This window comes from Haliotis rufescens, unplaced genomic scaffold (genome assembly GCF_023055435.1).
Source record: "Haliotis rufescens isolate VD_foot unplaced genomic scaffold, xgHalRufe1.0.p SCAF_5, whole genome shotgun sequence".
Classification (NCBI taxonomy): Eukaryota; Metazoa; Mollusca; class Gastropoda; order Lepetellida; family Haliotidae; genus Haliotis; species Haliotis rufescens.
The window spans coordinates 41,501,887-41,517,077 of NW_025964223.1; the positions used below are offsets into that span (position 1 = coordinate 41,501,887).

General features: G+C 40.7%; 1 protein-coding gene across 1 annotated transcript in view; it reads right to left on the reverse strand.

The window, feature by feature from the left end:
- The window catches only part of LOC124110286 (adenosine receptor A1-like), a 30,783-nt gene extending 19,001 nt beyond the window's left edge, over window positions 1–11,782 (reverse strand). Inside the window, exon 1 of the mRNA XM_046469533.2 lies at window positions 10,178–11,782. Coding sequence (XP_046325489.2) covers window positions 10,178–10,451 — 274 coding nt within the window. The 5' untranslated portion in view covers window positions 10,452–11,782. The remainder of the gene's footprint in view (window positions 1–10,177) is intronic.
- Window positions 11,783–15,191: the final 3,409 nt, after the last annotated feature.

Here is a 15,191-nt window from a genome sequence, read left to right on the forward strand (position 1 = left end):
ACGTCATCACGGGGACCGTCTTCAGTGGGCAACACAGCAGTAGCATTGGGGCCACCAGCAGTGGGGAAGAGTCCTCTTCTCAGACGAAAGCCCATACACTATCTCAACAGCAGATGGCAGAAAGAGATTCTGTCGACGCCGTTGGGAACGATATTCGGATGTTTGTGTTGTTGAGCGAGACTCGTGGGGTGGTCCGAGCATCATGGTGTGGGGTGGAATTGGTCTTGCACAGAGGTTCGGCCCAGGGAGAGGCAATGGTGTCACAGCAGCTCGGTACATTGATCAAGTCTTGAGGCCACACGCCATACCTCATTTGGCACGTCGCCTCAAACACGAGTTTCAGCATGATAACGGCCGTGCCCACACTGCGAGAGCAACGAGAGACTTCCATCCATGATAACGTTTCTTTTGCGGTTCAGTATATAATATCGTTAAAGTTAGATATTTTCAATTGAAAATCAAACACATGATAAAATCAACTGAAAGGTACAGTTCCTTTTGCCGCTCAGTTTAATATAATTTAGTTATTTAAACGTCTATAATAATTAGAAAGAAAACAATCATGAAATTTACACAAAACAAGTTTACGTGGAACCGTATGACCACTTTTACATGCAGATAAAGAACGACGTCGGTTATAACGTCTTAGTTGGAATCCAGAATTGTTCATAGATTAACATACACTTCGAAAGGTGTAACATGTGTCAGTATTGCAATCAAATATTGGTGGACACTATTTAAAAGTATTTGAACTTTTCATATCCACAAACGATTCACCTTAATCATAACCGGATTATTGCTGAGTGTGGCGTTAATCAAACAAAGCTGAGCCTCGTGTCTCACGTACGATCACTTACACACTCCTTATACTTTAAACCTCTTCAACTAAAACGCCAAAATTGTGAAAAATAGAAAGGTCCTTAGATACGCTTTCAACGGGTTAGCTTGTACGAATAGATGATTCCAGGCATTTAATCTGGTTGTCCATGACGACATTGCTTCACAGGAAGAGTCCACTTCCTCTCTTCTCTTGTCGCCAATATTAGCACATGAGCTATGTTTTATACACTTGACACAAATTCACAAATGGTTTGCGAAGCGATAACAATCCAGAATATTGCCATGTCATCTCTTGCTATGATTTCAAACAACAGTTTTCGTCACAGGAGTTTATATCAATTCATTTGGCATGATACTTTTATCTCTTAAATTACCCAAAAGTGATTAATGATACAACTCAATTGTAATAAGGAAGCTGATGATCAGGAAATACGTAATAAATATGTTATGCAACAACACAGTATTGATTTTAATAACTTGCAAGTCTGCCGTCAGCGTAAATTCACAACCACAATTTCATCTAATATTATGAAAAACCTAAGCCTTCTCATAGCATGTTTTGTTTCGACACAGGGGTGAGATACGGTATGGTTACAAAATAACGGACAAGTTATTTTATGTGATCAACATAAATGAATACAGCGTTGTTTGTTTGTTTACCACCGCACTCAGTAATATTACAGCTGCACTACTGCCCAGAAGTTCATTCCCCTAACACACGTTGAGAACGCGTGTAACACGCATGTCACACGTGTGCAACGGGTGTGCAGCGCGTGTGCGATGCATGTTACATGAGTCCAGGTTTTAGTTGAATTTGACAAATGCATCAAATGAATAGTGAGATAAAACAAAACAGTGAGATGTGAATCTTGAGTTAATGAGCGGCCATTGACCGGTGTTCACCAGACCATAAACACAAGGTCCGCCCGTCTTAATTAGTGTTCGGTTGCTGGACTTTTATGGCATGAACCATTCCACGAGGGTCCAGTCTAGCCATTGGGGCTAGCCGACAGTAGAAAAGTTGTGAATTTAGATGTACATGTATATGATGGCGGTCTGAATATAATCGAGTCTGGACAAAACAATCTAGTGACTGACATCATGAGCACCCATCTACGCAATCGGTCGGCGAACCTGACCAAACGATAAGCACAGTCACCTTTTGAGACAGGCAAGGGTTGCTGAAGACCAACTCTAACCCGAATCTTCACACGGGTCGCGCTGTTTAGAATACAAATTAAGTCTATCATATGTCTCGGCTGTGTCTGTCGATACTATGAACAACCTGCTATTTATATATTTAAAAAATACTCGAACCTCAGGAAGGGGTGATGAAAATACTTTTAAACTCACAACTGATAAACGGATAGTAAATATTTAATGTAATTTAAATTACAAGACACAGATGATTAATTTGTTATTCAGAAAATGTCAGAGGTAACGGCATAAATTTCGTTTCATGAACATCAACTGCAACCCGTACATGGTAAGCAGTATGCTTATTGAAATTTAATGTATCCACAACCTTACTAGATTCCTGTCCAGTGGCCCGGAGAGCGGAAGGTCCAGGGTTCAATCCCGGGCCGCGTCATACAAAAAGACGTTAAAAGATTGTACTTGTTGTTACCCTGTCTGGCGCTCGGCATTAAGGGGCTAAAACAAGGACTGGTCGGCTCGGAGTCAGTATACTGTGTCTGAGTGGGGTATTCATGTTAAACTGCGGCATGGTATCTCATTGAGCTAGCACTATAAATCGGCATCAGTCCGGACTAGTACAAGCAGCCACACACACATACACGTGCATGCACGTCGCTATATAAGTGCAATAATCTTGGACGCGACGTTAAACCCAATTTCACCTCACCTCACCCTGTCCAGTGAGTCTGTAGCTTACGCATTCCAGAATGATAAACATCCGGGTAATGTAAACAAGAACATACCAGCCCAGTTCTCCAGCTTCAGATTGCAAGTAAACCCAGTAAACCCACTAACTAAAATTAAAAAAAGTCATATGGCCATCCCAATAATAAAATGAGCAAAGCCATAATCTTGACATCGAGACATGAGCATGCTAGACAGTATGCCTGTAACACTGATTTATTGATAATCATTTCTTTCAGCACACGAAAATCCTTCAGAATATCACAATTGTCAGTCAGTATCGAGTATACCCACCATGGGCATTAATATAAGATGTGAGACGTCTGATCACCAGAAATAGGATTCAACGTCATTTTTCTCAGAGGGCCTGTTCTATTATAACTGATCCTTGTTATAAGAGCGATATGTTCGTGCTCAAGGTGATCCCTTGTGTTATAGAGGTGATAAGTCTGGCGTTTGTGCTGGCCAAGGAAAAATGTTGTATGGGGCCCTGTGTTACCTTGTGGAAATAATACAGCAGGGTAGAGAGATTGTCAGTGATGTTTTACTTTTAAAACCACCAGATCTGTTTTTGACTTTTTTTTGACGGAGCTAATGATGTCACATTGACAGGAATAATGACGCCGCATTGTAAGGGGCAATTATGCCGCATCGACATGGCTACTGATGTCGCCTTGGCAGGGTTAATGTTGGTTGGATGGTTTGTTGTTTAACGCCGCACTCAGCAATATTCAAGCTATATGACGGCGGTGTGTAAATAATCGAGTCTGGACCAGACAATCTAGTGATTGATAACATGAGCATCGATCCACGCAATTGGGGGGATCGATGACATGCATCAACCAAGGCAGCGAGCCTGACCACCGGATCCCGTTAGTCGCCTTTTACGACAAGCAAAGTCACCTTTTACGGCAAGCATTTGTTGCTGAAGACCTATTCTACCCCGGAATCTTCACGGGTGGGCAGGGTTAATGATGTCGCATTGACTGGGCGTATGATGCCGCATTGACATGGCTACCGATGTCGCATTGACAGGGCGTATGATACCGCTTTGACATGGCTACTGATGTCTTGACAGGGATAATGATGACGCATTGACATGGCTGCGGATGGTTCCATGTGGTTTTGATGAACACTATATCTTTCTTTTTTATATTCATATTGTTGTAGGTTGGCAAGCGGTAAGTGTAACCAAAGTTTCACTTCAAACTCAAGTTCCACTGATATTGTAGCAGGCGCGTTACGCACCAAAGCGTTTTGGTTGTGTTCTGGCGTTTATTCGTCAGTTTAGATCAAAAGTTATGCTTATTATGTCCATCATCCACAATCTCTCTAGGAGGTGTGAGTACAAACATGTAAAGAACGCCATTTTCTGTCAATTTGAGAAAAACTGCATACTGGGCTCTCTCTACCAACAAAAACAACAACCCCAAAAACCACAAACAAATCAATGGCCCGCCCCTAATGAAGCAGTTTCGTGTGGTCAGGCTAGCTGACTTGGTTGATGCATGTCATCATATCCGAATTGTGTAAATTAATACCCATGATGTGAAGTTCTGGGTTGTCTGGTCCACACTCGATTATTTATACACCGTCGTCATATAGTTTATATATAGCTGAGTGCGGCGTTAAATAGCAAACAAACAAACATAGCCTAAATTGGGGTAAGTTAATTCAGATTTCTTCAGTATTTAAATATATCATAAGGAGGTTAGGATATGAATTAGCCTTGCTAATTATGCTTTCATCATTTTACTTGCATTTCTGTAAAAAAGTATAACTTAATATCATCTGCAGTGTTGTAAGTATATCGTTTACTTATCAAAGTCATGAGGCATTAATATGTTTTGTGATTAGCAATGATTCAAGCAACAAGAAACATAATATATACTGGACAACAAAAGTTCCTATGACATTGAATAAGATTTAATGCAAAGTTATGTTTTTACCAAATCTGAAAATGCGTGATTTCATAAAACAAAAACATGAACATGCCAAAATGTCAATTTACAAATCAATAGCGTGTGTGTCCACCTCTTGTTGCGATGCAAGCAACACATCCTCGTCTCATGGAATGGACCAGGCGTCAACAGTAGAACGGTAGAACAACAGGGCCGATGATCTCGTCGCGGTAGCGCTGTCCATTGAGATGTCCCTCTACCACTATCAAACGGGTCCTCTGTCTTGCTGTAATCCAACCCCATACCATAACGCTGCCGCCCCCGAACCGATCATCTTCCATGACACAATGATTGACGTAACGTTCACCTCGACGTCGGTACACTCGAATCCGTCCATCGCTGTGGCTGAGGTGAAAACGAGACTCGGCAGTGAATAGAACTTGTCCCCACTGCATGGCCGTCCAGCGTAGACGCTGTCTGCACCACTGTAGACGTGCTTGACGGTGGTTTCCTGTCAAAATGGGACGTCTGGCGGGTCTTCTGGAGACAATCCCTGCACATCTGAGGCGACGACGTACGGTTTGTGAAGATATTCGTCGAAGGCTAGGGATGCTTCTTGCAGTCACTGTTGCTGGCTGGAATCGATTTCGTAGGTGTGTTGTTCGAATCCAGTTGTCTTGTCGAATATTGGTTACGCGTGGCCTGCCACTCCGAGGATGGTCTCTGACTGCATTCGCCTGTTGCCATCGTTGCCATAAACACCAGATGGTGTTTCTGTGGACGTTAAATTGTCCTGCAACATCGATCCTGCTTCAAGCATACCAATGGCTCGCACCGCTCATTTTCGGACAGGCATGGCGTTTCGTAATGTTGAATAATTGCTTAAATTTGTTGTGGTTGTTGTCAGCACGATGCTAAACACTGCATATGGAATCCCGTTAACGCACATGTTTTTATACCCATTCTTTGGTAGAGAAATGCATGGGGCTTGCATAAAAGTCAACTTTTCCATGGAATGCATGCTTTTCTGTAGCAGTTGCGTTTTTGTGACTTGATTCCATACATGTACTACAATATTTAAAACCAAACTTTACTTGTTTGAAAAATACACTAAAATATTGGTGTCACAGGAACTTTGGTTGTTGAGTACAATTAGTGTGTTTAGCTACCACATTTCTACACGGTGCTTTCAGGAGTTATTTATATAGTTTTGAGCTTATATGTGTAGCTGTTAGAATTAAAATAATTCAACAGTAGTATTTTAGAACACTAAGACTTGTAGGAGTGAGTTATCAATAATACTTGTATACATAGTGTGATTAGTACTGGAAAATGTGTTCCTATGTACAGTGTATTACTTCTGGTGTGTGGTGTGTGTGAGGGAGAGAAAGCGTGTTTCTGCGTATGATACACATTGTTCGTAGTGCCATTTTATTATTAAGTATATAAGCGGCACACATAGAACACTGCATTACTGTTGGCACCATGGTGGAGAGCCTTCGTCCATGATACGAGATTTTGTATCTGCAATAATATACTGATGTCTGTTCTGCCCTAAACAACTAAAATGCTTCTGTGCTTCGATAAAGTGATGGTCATTGTGTACAGTAAATGTAATAATGAAATGTTATGTCTGTTTAATTATATATTCTTGTAATTATATACCAGTAATTTAACCTCACTATTATGTATTAGGTTATATACTGAGTCAAATTAAAAACTTCACATTTTAAAAAGTAATCCCATATATGATATACAACGGACAAATGTATCAGAGAAGGTAATTTTTAATCATTAATGTCCAAAGAAGGATTTTAATTTACGGTGGTAACCATAATTTGTTCCAAGGTATTCGGTAATAACATCAACAGTTTAAATCATAAGTCCCAAGCACGAGAATCTGATGGCACACAAGTTCAGTAGCGTGTATGGCCACCATGTGCATTGACAACTGCCACACAACGCCTCCGCATGGACCTTGTGATGCTTGTGAACACATGATTGGGACGACGACGCCATTGTTGCTGCAAAATGGTGCCAAGATCTTGCAAATTCTGTGGTTGGTTCTGGAGAGTGCGCAGACTTCTGCCAAGAGCATCCCAGACGTGTTCGATGGGATTGAGGTCGGGAGACCTTGACGGCCAGTCCATGACGTTGACTCCCGCATTCTGAAGGAAATTCCTTGTCAAAATTGCTGTGTGGGGTCTGGCATTGTCGTGTTGGAAGATCAAACCGGGTCCATGTTTTGGAGCCAGTACCTGGTCGTGGTAAGCAGCAGCGTTGAGGTTGCAACGGATGACAAGAAGCCTGGAACGTGCATTGCCACAGAAAGCACCTAACACCATGACACTTCCGCCTCGAAATCTGTCAGCTTCCTGTACACAACACTGGGCGTAACATTCATGACAGCGCCTCCACACCCTCGCCCTACCATCAGCAAATCGAAGATTAAATCGGGATTCATCACTGAAGACGACTTGATTCCAATTCCTCCATCGCAAGTGTCGCTGTGCCCACAATTGACGTTGACGTCTGTTTAATTGAGTCAGAATCGGCCCGCAGTGCTTGAAGGTGAGCAGTTCTCAGACGATTTCGAACAGTTTGCGCACTCAGTCTACCCCTAAACAGTTCATTTATTGTTAATGTAGCCGTCAAAAATCGGTTACGGAGGTGACGTAAGACAATCTGACGATCCTCTGCATGTGACGTCACACGTGGTCGACCTGGCCGAGGGCGATCAGCGGTGGTACCCGTTTGCTGTAGACGCGTCTGTAAATCATAAACAGTCCGTCGACTACAACCCATCATCCTTGCGACTTCAGCTACGGCCGTTCCCGTCTGCAACATGCCTATGGCACGTTCACGTTGCACATTTGAAAGGCGTGTCATGACAAGTGACCGTAAAGACTTTTGTTTTCTTGTGTTTTTCTTTTTTTGTTAATGACTGCTAACAAGTATGGCTGAAAATACGTGCAGTATTATGGCCACGTGACCAGTTGCACATGAAAAACCACTTTTGTCAATATAGTGCTGTGCACATGATTTTGATCGATTCACCTGCACAAAAACGGGTGTTATCTGAAGACAATACGTGGCCATTATTGTTTAAATACACAATAAGGGCCCACAATGACAACTGGTCAAAATGTTAAAATTTTAGGATTTTGAAGTTTTTAATTTGGTTCAGTATATCATCATTTCCCCATATATTTTGTGCTGTGACTTTCATATCCTCGATTAAACTACAGACAGAGTAGATCTCATGACCACCCGCCCCCACCCATCTCATCCAACAATTATCCCTTGTTCTTCCAGCCAAGACGTCGTACCACTGTTACATAAATACACTTAAATGTGAAATATGAACCATTTTTTTTTAAAGCCTCGGTCTGCTTATAAATAGGAACTTTTTTATACCAAATGTCAGTTTCAGTCTTCCGAAATAGGATACACATGTTCATCACTTAGTAGAACAGAACGGAATGTATTCCGTACAGTCTGGTCATGAGGCCAATAGTACAGATGACTGGATAATATATCAGGCACATTGTGACAGAGTGCTTCAATATATATTGGTTTTGGAATTTCTAAGCATTAACATCTTTTTCAAAACGGGGAGCTAGCTGAAATAAAATGCTGTCGTCATTTGTTGTGAGTAACGATATAAACGTGTGCATAGTAGGATATTCATAATAATACAATGGCAAATATCTTGACCTTTAGTTAAGTATAATCTGGACATATGTTAGTGATCGGTATTCGTCATCAAAGTTTTCTTTCCAGAAACTGCATAGACTGTCGGCAAAGTAATGATCACAAGACATTCTATGTTTATGTATTTTAAATCAGGAAGAGAATTTATGGATGTCAACTTGTCAACAATGTATTATGGGGATCACAACGTTTCGGAGTATGTACTTCTTCATCAGGTGAAATTCCTTATGTGTATCACTTCTAAATGCCTTTCAACGACGTCTTTTAAAATGATATGAAGAACATTAATATTTTGTTAAAGCTCTTCTTAAACTACAGTCTCAATCGACGATAGATATTTTTCAGGATGTATACATGTACGTAGTAGGCATTTATAGGTGCGATATAAATCTAGCCTTGGTGATTTAGATATACATTCTGGTCATTCTCGCATAAACAAATCTGTTCATCAATTTCCATGTAATACTTTCTACAGGGACGTCGTTTTCTATTTGTAATGCTTGTCACGTAGTTGGAGTTAATATTCAATGGCAGCAGTATGCATGTGCATGCCAGGCGCGTTGCCTACAAGAAACAACTGTATGTTGTCTGTAGGCGGTGATGGGTTGAGCACACTGATGTCTTTATTGCGCTATCTATCATTTACCCCACACAAGCTGTATATAGACATCGAGCTAGCGACCTTGTAAAAGTTCATGAGTTCCTTGATTGTGGGAGGGAACGTTGGTATGATAGACGTTACTTACCACTTTGTGGTAGTGGGACACTTATCTCTTTCAAAGGGATTCGTTAGCCCACGTTGCTTAATTAGATGCAGTGGCCGGAGGTTTGTATCTTAAAGAGACTTTAAACCTTGAAACGGTTGTTGGATGGTTATTCTACTATGACATTGATTAATACTTGATTGTTGTTGGTCAAAACGGGATTAAAAGATTAATGAGGTAACAAATTACATTTTAACACTTCTTAATGAAGCATTTTCACTTAAACACTGTGCGTGGGTGAGTGAGTATGATTGTACGCGCGTTTAGCAATTTTCCAGCACTATCACGGCTATCACCAGAAATGGGCTTCACACATTGTACCCATGTCGGGAATCGAACCCGGGTCTTCGGCGTGACGAGCGAACGCTTTAACTACTAGGCTACCCGACGGTCCCTCGTGCGTATGAATACACCGAGAGGCTATCCTTCGATCCATTTAAAATTGCTGTCAATAACCGATCCAAACCGTAAACGTTCGACATCGGAAGATTATCGTATTTTTGGGCAATGATACTTTCCTTTCTGGCCTGTTGCTTCTATTGAATTGTGTTTGTCCACATAACATCCCGAAAACACTTATGTCTTCCACAGACCACGAAAACTCACAAATCCCTTTTACTGAGTGGTACAAATTCAAAATAACTAAGCTACTGTTATTTGATAGTTTGTTGCGTTTTTCGTCACCATGGACCCCTGCAATGGAAGGTGTCATGTAGATTTCCAAGAAACGACTTAGGTTGAATCCACACAGTGTAAATAGACAAGAGATTGCGCTGAAATTAAAACTTCTATCTTCGGAGGGTTTATTAACAACTTTTAAAAAACCCCAAAACCTATGTATTCTGAACCATTATTACGAACCAGTCAAGTATACAATTAAGTAAATTTAATCCTTTTGAGCTTGAGTAATTTTTGTCACATTTAACAGTACCTGTAACCCCTTTTGAAATCTTATAAAGAACTTAAGTTCTTTCAGACCACACAAAATATACGCTTCACATGTTTTGATATTCTGACAATACAACAGAATATTATATCAGTACACTTCGAATCCAAAGGAACAGGCGGAGTACTTACCTAACGGGCACGTTATAGCTGGTATTCCTATGTGCGATATGTTATATAGTGGGTACACAAAACCCAGGATGAGATCAGACACTGCCAGGCTACTGATGTAGTAGTTGCAAGGCTGACGAAGTGGTTCGTGACGCAGTACCGTTACGATGACGAGGATGTTGCCAGGTACGTTGACACAAGCAATCAAGAGGAACATTCCGTAATAATATGTCAGAAATATCACATCCAATACGGCAGGCACTCCTTCCAGTAGCTGTGTTGTATTTGTTGTCATAACACTGCGTGTACATATATCATAACACTGTGTACAAGGTAGGTGAGGTCCCAACAGTGTTCATGTTGTATTTGATGTCAACAAAATATACAAAAGGGTTGTTGTAGTTGAGGATAGATGTAATGAAATATTCTTTAAGTGTGACGATGTAAGATTAGCTGTTTATGTGTGTGGCGTCGGAATGGCAGATACGTCATATATACATGATGCATATCGATCTTGAGTACTTCATATAGACATGTAGTGTTACGATCTCCAGTATGTCACGTCCGGATGTAGTGTGAAGATGTCACGCACCTCATATATGCATGTAGTGTGACGATCTCCAGTACGTCATATTCAGAAGTGCGATATCAGCGACGCCATATATTGACGTACTATGACGATGTACAGTACGTGACATATGCATGTAGCGCGACGATGGCAATTACGTCATATATATATATATATATGGTGTGACGATGTCTGGTACATCATATGCACACATGGTGTACAATGTCAGATTCGAACCTTTCTTGACTTCAGTGGTCAGTGGTGAACTGTATACAGGATGTATCTATAATTCATGAAATGGTCCTGAAGACCCCTGTTTGTAAATCCTGACGGCAGAACACTACTCTGTCACGAACAAATCCAGGGGAATATCCATTTTTATATATAAAATGATCACTCTCTTCTTCGAACTTGAGCCAATGTAACAAAAACTGAATTTGACGAAACTTCCTTTCAGTTTTCTGCAACGGATTGATGTTTTTCTGCTGGTAACTTAAACTCCTTTCTTTGAAATCCGCATGACGTGAAACTGATTAACTTGTAACAATAATATTCGATTCTGCTCTTGCCTTAGAGTCAACAATGATCCATTTTCTCCGTCCACCAGATGTTTCGCTCTAGTTGTAAAATTACCGCATTCGAACGACTATCCAAGGATGTCTGAACTTGATTCCACTCCAGGGTCTGTCAATTGAACTCTTGAAATATGTTTTTCCCTAGAAGCGTTATTATAAGACTGCGGATGATAACACAAACCTAACTTCCACTCACGTTATTACCAACTTGTTAGCATGGCAACGCTAAACCGCTGGTCAACTCCTTGAATAGCCTGAGTGTGTAGTAGTTAGGAAACGATTCGTTCAAAATGTCCCACGTCTCCTATTGACATTAAATCAAATAAAGCAGTTTCACAAGAAGAGAGCTAACATAACACACAACTGAGACCACTTCCAAGCGTTTACACATCTCTCCATTTCTCTTTAGCAGCACCAGCCGGTGGATTCCGCTCACATCTAGACTAAATTGTTCTACACAATTGCCCTGTTTTGTCATACGCAGACGATTTCATACCAGCTATTAAGGGTATACTTTTTTTCAATGATGTGCGTCATTTGTGACACAAATCATGCATTAGCATTAGATTGTGTTTGGCCACTGTGGCATGTAGGATACACGTGGTATGGAAGTCGCTTATCTGACATCTGTCGACACTGCGCACTGGGTCAAACGAAGACAGACGCTTCATCTTAGCCTCGCATTCAGTAAACATTTGGTGGTGGTGGTGGTTTGTATGTGTGTATGGCGGGGATGAGAGTGGCGGTGGGTGAGAGGGGTTGGAGCTGGATGAAAGACAGATAACTTATGGGAACTTGCCACTTTTCTGGAGATATTTGTTTGTATCTGATAACACAAATCTCTCATATTTTATCAAGTTATTGACCACCCAAGTGGGATAAGTGCTTTCGACCAACATGTGTTGCTGGGGACTAATAAATTATGATCAAGAATCTACACGTTTGGTCTTTTGAGTTTTGGTTAAAAATATGCGTTATGATTGTACGTTGGTTAAAGTAAAGTTCAGTATAACATGTTAAGCTGTACCGATGTAATAATGGTTTTGTACCAAGATAAACATTCACGAAAACGTTCCCCTGTAAAGACGTGTTCAATGTGTACACGAAATGACGACATTTGAAGGAAATCCCCCAAATGAGCTCACATGAATTTACATTGGACATTGGATATCCTATTCTAAACAACTGTCACTAAACAGGAAGGAAATATTGCATCATATCGGAATAAACGTGTACCCATCACTCTTAAATCTATCTGTACGTCATACGTCAGATATTATAAGGGGTCGTTAACAATTACCAGCATCATTTCAAGTTTAGTGAGTGATGGCGCCCTTTCGAGCAGTGAACACTGCATCATGACAATATTAATCACACAAAATATAAACAAGTTTTAAATAATTTACATTTCACAGATTACATCCAGTTTACGTTGACAATTATATGATTACATATCGACAGATTTACATGCACATGGCATACGAGTGGGGTTAAGTGTTAAGAGTACCCATGTGGATTCTCAAAATACTCAACGGAGTTGCTTGCCTTTTTACAATCTCAGAAAAGAACCATGATCAATTCTGTCAAAACATTTGATGTATCAACTTTGTACACCACTATCCCACATTGGAAACTTAAGGAAAACATCCTTGATCCATGGAGCTTTTGTTACGAAACGCTGCATGGGGACTATAGATACAGTCTATCTTCAGAGGTTCAATTTGTCAAAAATTGAAAGCAAATGCCATCTTAAGTATACTGAGAAAACAAAATGTGAAATGCTGGACTTCCTCAATGACAACATCTTTGTAAAATTTGGGGGTAAGACATTTAGGCAAGAAGTAGGCATCCATCCCCATAGGCACCAATTACGCTCCCCTTCTTGCTGATCTGTTCCTTATGTATATGAATCGGAATTTCCGCTTGGGCTGGCAAAGGCAAATAGCCAATTCCCTGCCACTGCTTTACCAACCTGAACTAGAACTAAAGGAGACCAGTGTACAGCCTCATCTGTTTATATTTAGAACTGTGTATAACGTTTCTGAGTAACAAACCATGCCCCACAAGCCTGTATGAGGGATGACGTCAACTTTCCCAAAGTTGTTCCTGCAGCTGCAGCCCTTGGTGTCTACATTTCACAATTTTGAGGCTCATTCGAGCATATCCTATCTACTAAGATTTCAAAGATCGTCGTACGTCTCTTGCTCAGAAGGTGTTTGATCAAAGTTACAACATTCAACGCCTGAGGTAAGCTTTCAAGCCTTTTTATGGTAGACATGTGAGATCATTTCTAAATTTGACGCATCAGTGACAAAAATGATAATGTTATATATAACAGAAATTATTCAAATTTAAACATGTTGAATATACATTCTACCCTTCCAAAGATGATGCAAATATTGTATTAATTTCAACGTGTACAAGAATACCTAGTGTGTAGACTGGTACAGAATTAGACCAAACATTATTCTATGACAGACTCTGATCGCGGATCTTCCGTTCTCTCATGTGGATGTGGTCAGGTAACAGTGACTGATGCAGATCCACCTTCAAAACAGAGTATTTATTAGACAGCAAGCCTGTGCATCAATCAACAATATTATTGTCGATCTGCTCTATCATACCCGTCCTATCCATCTGTCTTTGGAGCCATGCAGTTACATTGTTTTGGTGATTTAGGAAATCGACGCTAAACTGACGACAGATAAATACAATCATAGTAACAAAGTCAAATGTAACGTTTAATGGACATTGTGAGGTCATCACATACTGGTAATGTCGTCATTACCAACAGGAGACAGACTGCATCAATGATTGCGTGACAAACACAAGTAGACAATAAGTCTATGGCGATGGTGTAGACTGCGTTTGAAACAGTTCTAATGGCATATTAATGACATACATGTAGCTATAGAGAGGATATGCCGCTCGTAAATCAGCTTCCTTTCAAAAGCTGATATTTGTTTGCGCTGGTATGACGTCGACTGGATGACCAGGATCAGAATTATGTTTATCATAGCGTACTACAATGTACATGTATGTCATTGGAAGTTACACACTCCTTTTTCTTGTAGAATCGAATGATGCGCTCATACAGGTCGTAGGGTGTAGAGTTATAATGATCTGTGAGTTCTACGGGATGGGTGTGTTTAGTGTGTTTGTTCATCAGAATACACAAGCGTATCTTCTTATCAAAATATGTCAGTCTTGTGAACGACTGTGTTTAAGTGATTGTTTTATCACTGCACATGGACCACAATATGATATGTGTATCATATTTGTCAAATTGTTCAGAAATACCGATGCTTTTCCAATGTACTATCCGATACCATCTTGTGATCAGGGTCGGTAAATACTCACTTTGACCCGTCAAGATCCGGGATAGAATAGGTCTTCAGCAACCCATTCTTGCCGTAAAGGGCGACTATGCTTGTGTATCAGATCAATATTTGTCGATTTTAGTCAAGACCTCTATTTCAATTCAGTTGCTTCACCACTGTACCGTCATTGTTTTGTTACAACCGTGTATAATTTTTCACGAACAATTTCCCTCAAATACATGGGAGGGGGGCACGGGTGGCCCAGTCGTCTAAGGCGCCGCGATTCGCTGTGCAGAGTTGCGTCCCTTGGACATGCCAGAAACCTATGATTGTGGGTTCGAATCCCGGTTCGCCCCGATTATGTTTCTAGGTTTGTCAGCACCATACCCGTGCTCATGGGTTTCACCGAAGTGTTAAACGTCTGAGACCTGCATCACGCCGTGATAAAACTGGAATACTGTTAAAAGCGGCGTTAAACCTAACTCACTCACTCACTCACTCACTCAAATACATGGAGCTGAAACGTCAACATAAACTTTTTCACCATGTGCAGTTTTGTAGTCATGACATCT